Genomic DNA, 13,944 nt, shown 5'->3' with positions numbered 1-13,944 from the left:
TACATTCAAAAACTAATTATTTTCCAAAAAAATATGACTTTTATGTTTTTCCCATTGTTCGGTAACAGATTAAATACAAGATTTCCAATTAATGTTAATGTGGCCAAACGCTTTTGTGGGGTAGAATATATTAGTTAGTCGAAAAAAAATGAACCCTGATGAAAAGCTTTCTTACAAGCCGATATTCTCTTTGGATATTTTCCAAATAGAGGTGGCAGTGGATTTTTTTTATGTTAATATTAATCACATGTTTTATATTTTGTATATTTAAAAGAAAAAAATAAATAATTACTTAGCAACGTGCCAGTATCATCGGAGAAGTTAAATGAAAAACATTATTTAAAATTTTGTTGAATGTTTTGTTTTGTTTTTACTTAAATTCACGCGTCTAAATACACTTTTTTATTGTTGAATACTGAATAAGACATAAACCGAGACAGAAACAAAACAAAATAGTGCAAGAAACCGCGTTCTAAACCTAAATCAAAAACTGAAAGAAACAGCTATAAAAAGAAATCATATACATGAAGAGAGAACAGATAATATTGAAGCGAAGGCTATTTTATACCCCAAGTGATTTTGCCACAAGACACGGTGAGTACATAATATTTTATCTATTTTCATATTTATTAGGTGTGATGAAAAAAAGAACTAGTTACTTTTTTATTTTCACAAATTACCGATATCTTTTTTTTCTTCTGAGTTGCACGTAACGTCAGTTTTAAAAATTAAGCTTCCTTCAGAGTAGTATTCAAAATGGTGCCCAATTTTCATGTCTTCTTTTCTAACTTAATACTTTGTCATCAAATCTTACAGAGCCAATTTAATAACTACTCTACTGGAAATAAATAGTGAAAGTTTATGAAATAGAACATCGGTCCTAATTGTAGGTGCTTAAAGAGAACTTTACAGAGTTTTTGTGAGAACAAAAGATTGTATTTTTTGAGCGTAGAAAATTAACTCAAATGCTACCTCAGTTTTCCAACTTTCGTCCAATCGAACGTTTGAGAGATGAACTGGACTGGAATGTGAGGAAATAAGCTCCATCATCTGATCATTTCTCCTGGATTAACCTCAAACAAAATATCTCAAGATTCAAGGCGAATAACTTGATATATAAATATCAAAGTGAATGTTTAAAACATTAGTAAGGATGACTAAAATTCATTGTACGGTAACAGCATGAATAGGAGGACACGTTGATGAATCGTAGTTTTAAAAGCTTTACATTTTACATTCAAAAACTAATTATTTTCCAAAAAAATATGACTTTTATGTTTTTCCCATTGTTCGGTAACAGATTAAATACAAGATTTCCAATTAATGTTAATGTGGCCAAACGCTTTTGTGGGGTAGAATATATTAGTTAGTCGAAAAAAAATGAACCCTGATGAAAAGCTTTGCTACAAGCAGATATTCTCTTTGGATATTTTCCAAATAGATGCGGCAGTGGATTTTTTTTATGTTAATATTAATCACATGTTTTATATTTTGTATATTTAAAACAAAAAAAATAAATAATTACTTAGCAACGTGCCAGTATCATCGGAGAAGTTAAATGAATAACATTATTTAAAATTTTGTTGAATGTTTTGTTTTGTTTTTACTTAAATTCACGCGTCTAAATACACTTTTTTATTGTTGAATACTGAATAAGACATAAACCGAGACAGAAACAAAACAAAATAGTGCAAGAAACCGCGTTCTAACCCTAAATCAAGAACTGAAAGAAACAGCTATAAAAAGAAATCATATACAAGATAAGAGAACAGATAATATTGAAGCGAAGGCTATTTCATACCCCAAGTGATTTTGCCACAAGACACGGTGAGTACATACAATTTTATCTATTTTCATATTTATTAGGTGTGATGAAAGAAAGAACTAGTTACTTTTTTATTTACACAAATTACTGATATCTTTTTTTTCTTCTGAGTTGCACGTAACGTCAGTTTTAAAAATTAAGCTTCCTTCAGAGTAGTATTCAAAATGGTGCCCATTTTTCATGTCTTCTTTTCTAACTTAATAATTTGTCATCAAATCTTACAGAGCCAATTTAATAACTACTCTACTGGAAATAAATAGGGAAAGTTTATGAAATAGAACTTCGGTCCTAATTGTAGGTGCTTAAAGAGAACTTTACAGAGTTTTTGTGAGAACAAAAGATTGTATTTTTTGAGCGTAGAAAATTAACTCAAATGCTACCTCAGTTTTCCAACTTTCGTCCAATCGAACGTTTGAGAGATGAACTGGACTGTAATGTGAGGAAATAGGCTCCATCATCTGATCATTTCTCCTGGATTATCCTCAAAAAAAATATCTCAAGATTCAAGGCGAATAACTTGATATCTAAATATCAAAGTGAATGTTTAAAACATTAGTATGGATGACTAAAATTCATTGTACGGTAACAGCATGAATAGGAGGACACGTTGATGAATCGTAGTTTTAAAAACTTTTGTATTTTTACATTCAAAAACTAATTATTTTCCAAAAAAATATGACTTTTATGTTTTTTCCCATTGTTTGGTAACAGATTAAATACAAGATTTCCAATTAATGTTAATGTGGCCAAACGCTTTTGTGGGGTAGAATATATTAGTTAGTCGAAAAAAAATGAACCCTGATGAAAAGCTTTGCTACAAGCAGATATTCTCTTTGGATATTTTCCAAATAGATGCGGCAGTGGATTTTTTTATTTTAATATTAATCACATTTTTTATATTTTATGTAATTTATAGAAAGGAATAAATAATTACTTAGCAACAAGCAAGTATTATATACAGTGATGTGAAATGAATAACATTATTTAAAATTTTGTTGAATGTTTTGTTTTGTTTTTACTTAAATGCACGCGTCTAAATACATTTTTTTTTAGGCTAATCTTTACAATAGCTCCCCAGAGGCGTGGCCTGTTTTTTTTAGGGTGTGGGTAGTGCAGAGCACCTACCGGGGAAAATAAAAACTATTTCCCGTCAATGTGTGGATGGTGCGAATTTCGTAGCGCTTATGTTTAGCGCGCATGCGCAGTACACATACTGCATAGCAACTGCTTCCTGATTAATGTATTAATAGTTCCCGCGAGTGTTCTGTATGTGACCGGAGGTGCCGTTTTTTTGTAACTTTATGAGTATGAGCGTTTTAAATTTGCGGGTTTTTTTAAATTAAAGCATGATTGTAGTGTGAGTAAGAATGGAGTTCGACAAGTATACCCTCCTCAGGAAAAGGACTCCACAGAATAAGGTAGTTTCTTTTGTGTTGTTCTGTGTAATTATTGTAATGAATGTTGTGACAAAAATTAAAAAATTGAGGGTGATTAGGTAGGTTAGGAGGGGGTATGGGAGGAAGAAAAAATCAGGGGGTGTGGGGGGCGAAGCCCCCCATTAAGAAATAAATAAAGAATTCGAAGTTATTCTGATTCGGTGCTACCATATAACCCGCTAGATTTAAGTGTGAATATAAAATAAATAAATAGTTTTATATTTATATTTGAATATGGCGGGTTCTATAGTAACAGCGAATCAGAATCACTTCGAATTAGGCCACGCCTCTGGGGAGCTATTGTAAAGATTTACCTTTTTTTATTGTTAAAAACTGAATAAGTCCTAAACCGAAACGGAAACAAAACAATATATTGCGAGAAACCGCGTTCTAAGCCCAAATCAAGAACTGAACGAAACAGCTAATAGAAGAAATCAAATACAAGAACGAAACCAATGTTCTAGAAGAAGGAAGATTTAAGAGTAGGTTGTTATTTTATAACCCCAAGTGATTTTGCCACAAGACACGGTGAGTACATCATATTTTATCTATTTTCATATTTATCAAATGTGATCAAAGAAAAACTAGTTACCCTTTTATTTACGTAAATTACGGATGTCCCGTTATTATTCTGAGTTGCACTTAACATGCGTTTTGAAAATACATGTTCCTTTTGAGTAGTATTCAAAATACTACCGAATCTTCCTATCTTTATCTCTAACTCAAGGCTAATAATATATCAACAATTTTTAACAAACCAATATAATTACCACTAAAGTTTAAATAAAGATGGAGAGAGTATGGAATATTTAATATTTAATTTATTTTTTCTGGTTTTATTTTCTGTGCGTTGAGTTCCTTTATTGTGTTTATTTTTTGTTTTGTATAAATAAGTTTCTATTAATAAAAAAATAATAAATAATAGTATTAATAATAATAAAAATCATAAATTTAAGGCTCTGCTGTAGACCGATTTTCCATGGAATTTGCAGGGTGACGGCTATACATTTTTTTATTTTAAAAATATATTTTTTTATTATCTACAATGTATAATATGTGTAATTAAAATATTTAAATAACTAATTACTTAGCAACTAGCCAGTAGCTACAGTGATGTGAAATATAAAAAGTTATTTCAATTTTATAGGAAATTTTTGTTCTTTTTTTGCTTAATTGCACGCGTCTAAATAGATTATTTCACCGTTAGAAAGTGACTAAGTTATAAACTGAGATTGAATGAAAACCAAATACTGCAGGGAACCGCGTACTACCCCTAAATCATGAACGGTACGAAGTAGCTGCTATACCAAAACACGAAAACAAGACATAACATTCAAAAGAAAGCTGGGTAAATCTTTAGAATAGCTCCCCGGAGGCGTGGCCTAATTCGAAGTGATTCTGATTCGCTGTTACTATAGAACCCGCCATATTCAAATATAAATATAAAGCTATTTCTTTATTTTATATGTACACTTAAATCTAGCGGGTTATATGGTAACAGCGAATCAGAATCACTTCGAATTATTTATTTATTTCTTAATGGGGGGCTTCGCCCCCCACACCCCCTGATTTTTTCTTAATGGGGGCTTCGCCCCCCATACCCCCTCCTAACCTACCTAATCACCCTCAATTTTTTAATTTGTGTCACAAGATTCATTACAATAATTACACAGAACAACACAAAAGAAACTTACCTTATTCTGTGGAGTCCTTTTCCTGAGGAGGGTATACCTGTCGAACTCCCTCCAGATAATCTCTCCATACAACCATACAAAACCAACATCCATACAAAATTTTATAACATTCATTACTCCAACCTCACTCACACTACACTCATGCTTTAATTTAAAAAAAAACTGCAAATTTAAAACGCTCATACTCATAAAGTTACAAAATAACGGCACCTCAGGTCACATACAGAGCACTCGCGGGAACTATTAATACATTAAACAGGAAGCAGTTGCTAGGCAGAAAGTGTACTGCGCATGCGCGCGAAACATAAGCGTTACGAAATTCGCACAATCCGAAACAGTTCATTGGCGGGAAGTAGTTTAAATTTTCACCGGTAGGTGCGCTGTACTTCCCACCACTTAAAAATAAACAGGCCACGCCTCCGGGGCGCTATTCTATAGATTAGCCGAAAGCTGTATTATAGCCCACGTGATTTTAATGGATGGCACGGTGAGAACATATTTCGGATGTGCCCGTATTGTGTTGAATTGCTTTAAGCTTGAGTTTAGAAAGTTCAGGTTCCTTCTGAGTAGAGTTCAGTAAGCTGGCAAAAAATAAATAAGTCACAATCTTCCTAACTTGATTCCTAACTCGAGGGCAATAAAATACTCAATATCAATATTCCTAATATATTCTTATAATCAATCAATATGCAGACTTGAGAATTTTTTTTTTAGTTTAATAAGGATTATATTTTTCCTCATCTTTAATTAAATTATTCTCTCTCTTTGGGCAGCAACCAAGAGAATAGTCAAATACATTCAGGATAGATTCTCAGACGACCCATTTATTACCCGTATTCATGAGATATTGCATAATCTGAATACATGTGATAAAAAGGTAATCTTTGTATGGGTACCAGGTCATGTAGGGGTGGCTGGAAACGAGAGAGCTGACGCAGCGGCCAAACAGGCTGCCTGCTCAAATGCGGATCTAGCCATTCCTGTCAGACCGGCCGACTTAAAAACATATGCGAAGTACTCCATGTTTAAAAAGTGGCAGTCCCAATGGGATCTCTTAAATGAGAAGTTGAAGAAAATCAAGCCACAAGAGCTTAATCCAATAGTAGAGAACTTCCCGCGTAGAGTGTCGGTAGTGCTCACCAGGCTTAGAATTGGGCATACAAGAGTCACGCACGGATACCTGCTAGTGAACGGAAGGAAACCGAAATGCCCTCTATGTAGAGAGAGACTGGCCGTGATCCACATGTTAGGAGAGTGTCAGGCAACTTAAAGGAAAGAGACAAAGAACAGGGCTACCTTGCTAAACTATACTAAAAGAGGGTTCCCCTTATAAAGGAAAGCTATTTGACTTTTTGAGGAGTTGTAACATATATAGTAAAATTTAGTTCAGCTAGGTTAGGATATCTTAAGCGAGGAGTGGAATATCGAGTACACTCCTCCAGAGAAAGCGTGTATGTAATTAGTAAGAATGTATTTAATGGTATGAATGTACTTGCTGGTATAAATGTATTTATTATCATGAATGTATTCATTGGTATGAATGTACTTGCTGGTATAAATGTATTTATTAGTAAGAATGTATTTAATGGTATGAATGTACTTGCTGGTATAAATGTATTTATTATCATGAATGTATTCATTGGTATGAATGTACTTGCTGGTATAAATGTATTTATTAGTAAGAATGTATTTAATGGTATGAATGTACTTGCTGGTATAAATGTATTTATTGATATGAATGTATTTTCTAGTATGAATGTATCTTCTGGTATGAATGTATTTATTTAGTTAGTGCTTAGGTAAAATGATTTCGTAAGCAATCCCCTGCTATTAGCTAGAGAATGTTAGGCTGACTTCTCCCCGTCGTCGGATGCGATGGTAAAGAGAGTACGTCAAGACCATCAAACCATAACTCCTTGGCTCCCTCCGCCTTTGACCATTCGAAGGCGTTGTTTCGGATGCTGGGTACTTTGGGCAAGCGCCATTCTAGTTCGAGTGGAAAGTAAAGAGTGTGAGGCGCTAATAACCTCGCAGTTGATGCGCCAGAAAAAAAAAAAATAGTCAAATACAAAAATCATCTCTCCCACTAAGACTTCCGTACAATTTTTGGGCTAAATCCAATGGAGAGAAAGGCCAATACTTTGCTGAACATCTTTCTTCAGTCTTCACTCTTCATCCGGACGTACTCATCCGACTACAATTACTTTTACTTTCACCGACAGTACTGCTATTTCATCCCCTTATCTAGATCCTGTAATAGCATGCTGTGCACTCCAATCACACCTAAATCTTCTCGAGCCTTGGCTGCAAAAGTGGAGAATCAAAGTGAACGAATGTAAGTCTAAATACATAGTATTCACCTTAAACAAGAAAACTCTCCCTCCTCTCTCCTTCCACAATACTTCTACACCAATCACTAACCAAGTACGATATCTCGGACTACATCTTGACAAACGTCTAACATGGAACCCCCACACGAGACTCAAACGAATTGACCTCAATCTGAGGTATAAAATGTTGAAAAGACTACTCGACAAACGTTCAAAACTGACCCTGACGAACAAAAGAAAACTATATACCCCCTAGCCCCAATATGGACGTTTGGAATACAACTCTGGATGTGCCAAAAAATCTAACATCAACCGAACTTCAAACCTGTACATTGATTAGTGATTACTGTTACAAAATAAATAAAAAATTTAAAAAATAATTAAATTATTGCTAAAAAATAAAAATAATTTCGTTGACGATTCTATAAATAGGTGCTTATCAACATGTCATTGCTATAGTGAAGTATATGCATATAAAATATAATTTTTTTTTATTAGTAAAATATTTTTATTTCGTTTTTGCTTGATTGCAAGCGTCTAAGTAAGTAGACTATTTCACCGTTAAGAACTGAATAAGTCATAAACCGAGATAGAAAGTAAATCAAATACTGCGAAAAACCGCTAATTAAGAACGGAACGCACCAGCTGCTAAAACGACTCAAATATAAAAACAAAAACTAAGTTCGTGAGTAGAAAATATTTGCGAGAAGGCTATTTTTTTTTTTAAATCTATTTTGTAACCGCTTATTTACTGAAACAATTTCTTAGAGTTAGAAAACTCAGGTTCTTTCTGAGTAGTGTTCAGTAAGTAACTTCACCAACTAAACTAGTTAGTTTTGTTCCGAACCTTCCTATATTGATCCTAACTTTATAAAAAAATAAATAATTAATAAAAGGATAGGTTCGAAAGATTGTATGGTTAACTATTCGCGACCAGTGGGTGCGGTACTTCACCGAAAGGGTAAGAATTTGATACTACAAGGGAAAGTACAGATACCAATTCATATTTAAATTTTATTATGCTAAACAGAAAACTAAAAATTTCTCGCTATACGCGGTATAATTTCTTGGGACTAGGCTGATTCATTTTCGTAGTGGCCCTGGATCAGTAAGGTTAGGCGCACACATATTTTTTCATTCGATTGTTTAGGTAAAATGTCAAGAGGTTATTTTATCAATTGTTTTGGGTGCAAAAACAACCGTCTAAGTTAATAACAAATCCGGGACATTCCAGCAGTAGTATGCAGACGAATGCCAGCTGGTAAATTGATAAATTAAATTTGGCACTATTTCGATTGAAAAATTTGTATATTTACTGAACGCATTTAATCAACAAATTAGTGTGAACGATTTATGCAATAAAAATGAAAATGCGGTGAACGATTATTCAGATTATAAAAATGAAAAGAATGTTAATATTTGCGAAGTCTTGATTTAAAAATATTATGATTGTTTTCTTCGAATCAGGGACATTAAGAATTGTAAGCGAATATTGTCATCGCATAAAATAATATTATTTCTTAATAATACTGACATTTGTTACAAGACACATGTAAGCTATTACAAGCTATGTGTTGTATTCTTTTGCCTTGTGTTTGACTGCCTTTACCTATGGTTTAAGAATGGAATAAATAAGAACTCATTGATGTTTTTTCTTTCTCTTTGTAAATCCTTCAGAATTTAAGTATTTTGATTTTAGCCAGCATGGCGGACCCAAACGAATTTTCAAAAAAAATTGTGTTATTTAACATCAATTGTGGAACTAGATTACAGAAACATTGCATTCTTCACTTGTCAAATAAATGTCTATTAAAGGCTGATTTTTTTTTTGAAAAATAAAGCAAAATAAATATAAATAAGAATATATATTTTTAAAAAATTACCTCAATATACACATCACTATCCAAAGCGAAGGTAGAATTGACAAGATGTAGCGATATGTTCACATGTGGCAGCGCATGGAAAAATTTGGCCAGAGGCGGGGGCCGATACTGGGACCCCTGCTCTAACATGAGTTGAACCATTCTTTGGCTCAATTAGTTGGGCCTTATTTCAACTACATTCTAGCATCCTGAAACAACAAAAATACGTATGCTCTTGTAAAAACATTTGGCCACTAAAACATATATAGTATATGATAATGCTTTTAGTAAAAACATAACCTATCCTTATCTCTTAAGTATTTGCAATGAGTCATGCAATCTGCGTTTCAATTTTATTCAAAAATTATTTTGATAATAAATTTTTCGTTTGTGACATCAGTGCTGAAGTGTAGTAGCCTTGAGTGCGACAAACCTATACTCGAGCGATCCCCTAAGGGTTAAATAAAATAATAAGCCAAATTATTACATTGAAAAAACATTATCGTTCTCTTTCTACATTAGTCCATTCAAAAAAGATTATTTTTTTGAGTTCATAATAATGTAAATGGGTAAATTTTTTATTTGTATAAATTACTTATTTATTGTAAACTATGTTGCATAAACAACTGTCTGAAACAATCACAAATAAAGCGTGAAAAATGGAATTTGCTTCCTTTAAACCGAATGTTTAAGTCTCATATCCCACATCAAGTTAAAAGGGATGCGGCTACCATAGAGGATCCCAAATGGCAACAAGGGAACGCTAGATAAGAGTGACACTTCCGCCTCTCTTTTTCATATAACATTCAGAGAATATATATATATATGTGTGTGTGGGTGTGTGCGTTTGTGTTTGTTGAATACTGATATCGCCGTACAACCAAAAATGGAAAGTCAATTCGGGTCAACTCAACTGGTAAATATCAGTTTCATTGTTATGTCAAAATGGTGTCTTTCAGTTGTATATTTTCAGTTTTTTATAAAACAAAATATGTATATAGTACATTCAATATCTATATGTTTTCTTAAATATTATCAGAAAAACTCCTTAATGTCTTTTAACATAAAATCATAATCGTAGTGCAACATTGGCATTAAATACAAACACATTTTTTTATTAGTACTTAATAGGAATTTTCATCGTTTAATTATGTACAAAGAAAAAACTAAAATCGCATATACATATACAGGGTGTTCATTTTAAGACGGCTCAAATGCATTTCATACTTAAACGGTTAATCTGAGCAAAAAATAGCAGAGGAAAAATTTGTTGCCCGTCACCTCTAGTTTCAGAATATGTGACTTGGTTTTAGATTCCTGCCCGCATACGCGGCTGACGTGCGACCAAAAGTGAAGGTTTGCGGTTGACCCCCATTTTCATATACACAGTTTTAAAGAGTATAAAAAGTTATGAAAGAAACCGGAAACCGCAATTCGATATCTTCAAAATTAAAGGTGCTAGGCCATTTCAAAATCTGGTATTTATTAATCATATTTCAATTTTTTTAACTTGTTATCAAAGAGAAAGAAGAGCACGCGATAGGTCATTTTTATGTATTTTTTCATCCCCTTTCTACTAAAAATATTGCCAACGCAGTAAAGCTAGTATTTTTCTTAATATCGGGAAATAAGTCGTTTTCCGAGTGATTTTTCTAAGAGTTTTAGATGTTCTCAAGCATACACAAAATAGCTAAAAATTAATTTTACATCTGTTACAAACAAGAAGGTTTAATCATTATTTGGTAATTTTGGGAGAGATGCGTTTAATTACCAAAAAAATTGGAAACCTCCTGCCACATATTCAAGTGATCAATATCTTTCATGTAAAGGATAAAAGTTATTCCTTAATTTATCAAATAATGCACTTTACTCAACTTGTGTAGCATGTACTGTGCCATTAAAGGTGCCTCCTCAGACTCGCAAGCCAGAGTCTACCATTTTTTGCAAATGAGGTTATCAACTGCTCTCTGTACCTGAATTAGTTGTTTCAATATGATGGTTGTTTCAATCACCAAAAATACTTGTAGCAATATCAATGTGAGTAATTACTTCTAGTAACTTATACTTATCAGCCCCACAATCCTCTAAAATGATTTTATCCTAATGCAGGTTTCAAATTAGCTTGCAAAATTTAATGAAAATTATCCTTATTAAAGACAAATATAAGAATAGCAGAGAAAATGTGATTCGAGAATAGATATACTTACAGAACACCTCAAAAGTGCTGCATGCAAGAACGGGTACCAAACGTAGGTATTGGAAGAATTTGTAAGATAAAGGACAAGAGCACACTTCTTGAATGTCCTGTAGCTGTTTACCCAAACAAATACTTAACAGATGTGTGATGAAAGGGAAATAGTATAGTAATAAGGAAACTGTTAAATTAGGAAGGAATTGTGTAATTAGTAGGCAATCTACCGATCCTAACTCTTATTTGATATGTTCTAAAAAAACATTCTCCTGCGATCTATTGGTCACCAACATAACTATCCAGCGGTCATTTTACTGGAAGTGTAAAAATTTGAAATACAATAACTCTCTGCTGCTATCTAGCTTTCACTTATTTAACTATTAATCGGTTTCCTTTAACTTCAACAACCATGCCACAAACTGGGGAATTCAATGGTCTCTACATGTTCAAGTCTAAGGACTAACATTACATGAATTAGGCTACTTCGATTTGTGTATACATATATTAACAAAATACTTCAAAACCAAGAGGGATAATTAAAACTTTCAACTAGTATAACAAATACAGATAGTGCAAACCTAATTTCATACAAGTGGTACAGTTCTGGAGGAATCTTTTTCGGAGTTTTGCGTATGTCGAATAGACTAGACCACCTGCTGTCAAATTAACATTACAAAAAACCAAAAGTACTTCTATTATCTTATTTCTATGGATAAATTGCCAAGCTGTTAACATAGCCCATCATTCTCCCAATCAGTACAGTAAAAGCTCTTTATTCGCGGGGTATATGTTCCATAAATATGCCGCGAATACAGAAACCGTGAATACGGAATGGTAATTTATATGGGATTATAGGGGAGACGTTCCTAGCTGACAAAATAAAAAAAAACAAATATATAAAAAAATCAATTTAATTGAAGTTATTGAACATTTTGATTAATTATCTTAAGGCTTAGGCAATGGTTTGAAGAATTTTGTAATTTTCTCTTGCTTGGCAGTTTTTAAAAGCTTTTGTTTGCAGTCAAAGTTTGAACTTGCCACTACAACTACCATCAGGTTCTTTAAAATGAGCGTAAAGATACTTTGCCTTCTCCCGGACCATTGGACCACTCAGGGGCACCCTTTTTTTGGATGCGGTCTTCGATCCATAATGACAACGCCACTTCCATTTTTTTTCTATTGCTGGATCACGAACAATTGCTTTCATTCTGTGCGTTTACATTCTCAAAAACACCGATCGCGGCGAAGGCGGCTTATGTCAAAGTCCTCGGCGATATCATTTAACAACATACTTTAGGCAAAGTTGTAATACTAAGATCTATTTTACTTTTTTTATTAGTCCATTTGACGGCATTTACAAAGGATATTGGGTTGGATACCTATTGGAATCCTTTTATTATCATAGTGTACTTCCGCGAATATCCGCGAATATAAGAAATTGGGTCGCATTTTTTTAATCCGCGAATAGTGAAAACGCGAATGAAGGAAGCGTGAATAAGGAGCTTTTACTGTACAATAACTCTCTGCTGCTATCTAGCTTTAACTTATTTAACTATTAATCGGTTTCCTTTAACTTCAACAACCATGCTACAAACTGGGGAATTCAATGGTCTCTACATGTCCAAGTCTAAGGACTAACATTACATGAATTAGGCTACTTCGATTTGTGTATACTAAATACATATATTAACAAAATACTTCAAAACCAAGAGGGATAATTAAAACTTTCAACTAGTATAACAAATACAGATAGTGCAAACCTAATTTCATACAAGTGGTACAGTTCTGGAGGAATCTTTTTCGGAGTTTTGCGTAGGTCGAATAGACTAGACCACCTGCTGTCAAATTAACATTACAAAAAAACCGAAAGTACTTCTATTATCTTATTTCTATGGATAAATTGCCAAGCTGTTAACATAGCCCATCATTCTCCCAATCAGTATATTTGTTTCTTTGGCGCAACAATGTCTGACTAATTCTTTTGTGACGCGATTTTTTTTATAGTATCTACAATCGAATTCCTACAACTGATAAACTAGTTTTTTGTTTTTGTTTTCGTAGCTTCAGTTAATGTAGAAGGTTATATAGTGTTAAACCTTTGTGTATGAGAGTTCAGAAATAAAAGATAAATATCAATGATAACCATAAAATTTGAGGACAACTACTCATTTTGATAAAAACTTCTAAAATTTTATAAATTCGCATTTTTTTCTTATCAGACGTTTTAGATGTTTTTTGTTTTTGTTTGGTTTTCATTGATAGGTTGAGATAAAAAATAAAATTTTAATTATTCTTTCTAGATTGTTTTGTGGGTGCGTTCCACTTGGCGACCACAACGACCAAAACATACTTTCAGGCGTTCCACTTGGCGACCGCGGTCGTTGTGGTCGTGGCGAAAACGTCACTAATGACGTCATTATTTTCGCCCACACAACGACCACAACGCCCCACCTTAAAAGCTGGGTCGAAGTGGGCGTTCAGAGTTGGCGCAATTTTTAAAACAAAATATGGCGACCGAAAAAATTATCTCATGTAAATGAAAGTATTATTTCATGTAAATAATAGAATGTGTTTCTCGAAAGTCTACAAAAAATAAATAAATAAAT

General features: G+C 33.2%; 1 protein-coding gene across 3 annotated transcripts in view; it reads right to left on the bottom strand.

The window, feature by feature from the left end:
* The window catches only part of tty (tweety), a 219,184-nt gene that overhangs the window by 104,549 nt on the left and 100,691 nt on the right, over positions 1-13,944 (bottom strand). For all 3 annotated transcript variants that reach the window (XM_074119138.1, XM_074119139.1, XM_074119140.1), the window contains one exon: positions 9,169-9,356. In XM_074119138.1, coding sequence (XP_073975239.1) covers positions 9,169-9,309 — 141 coding nt within the window. In that variant the 5' untranslated portion in view covers positions 9,310-9,356. The remainder of the gene's footprint in view (positions 1-9,168; positions 9,357-13,944) is intronic.

This window comes from Rhodnius prolixus, unplaced genomic scaffold (genome assembly GCF_049639745.1).
Source record: "Rhodnius prolixus isolate KJV_2025 unplaced genomic scaffold, Rpr scaffold_2, whole genome shotgun sequence".
Classification (NCBI taxonomy): Eukaryota; Metazoa; Arthropoda; class Insecta; order Hemiptera; family Reduviidae; genus Rhodnius; species Rhodnius prolixus.
Note: the sequence above shows the minus strand (reverse complement) of the source record. Positions and strands in the feature narration are given on the sequence as shown.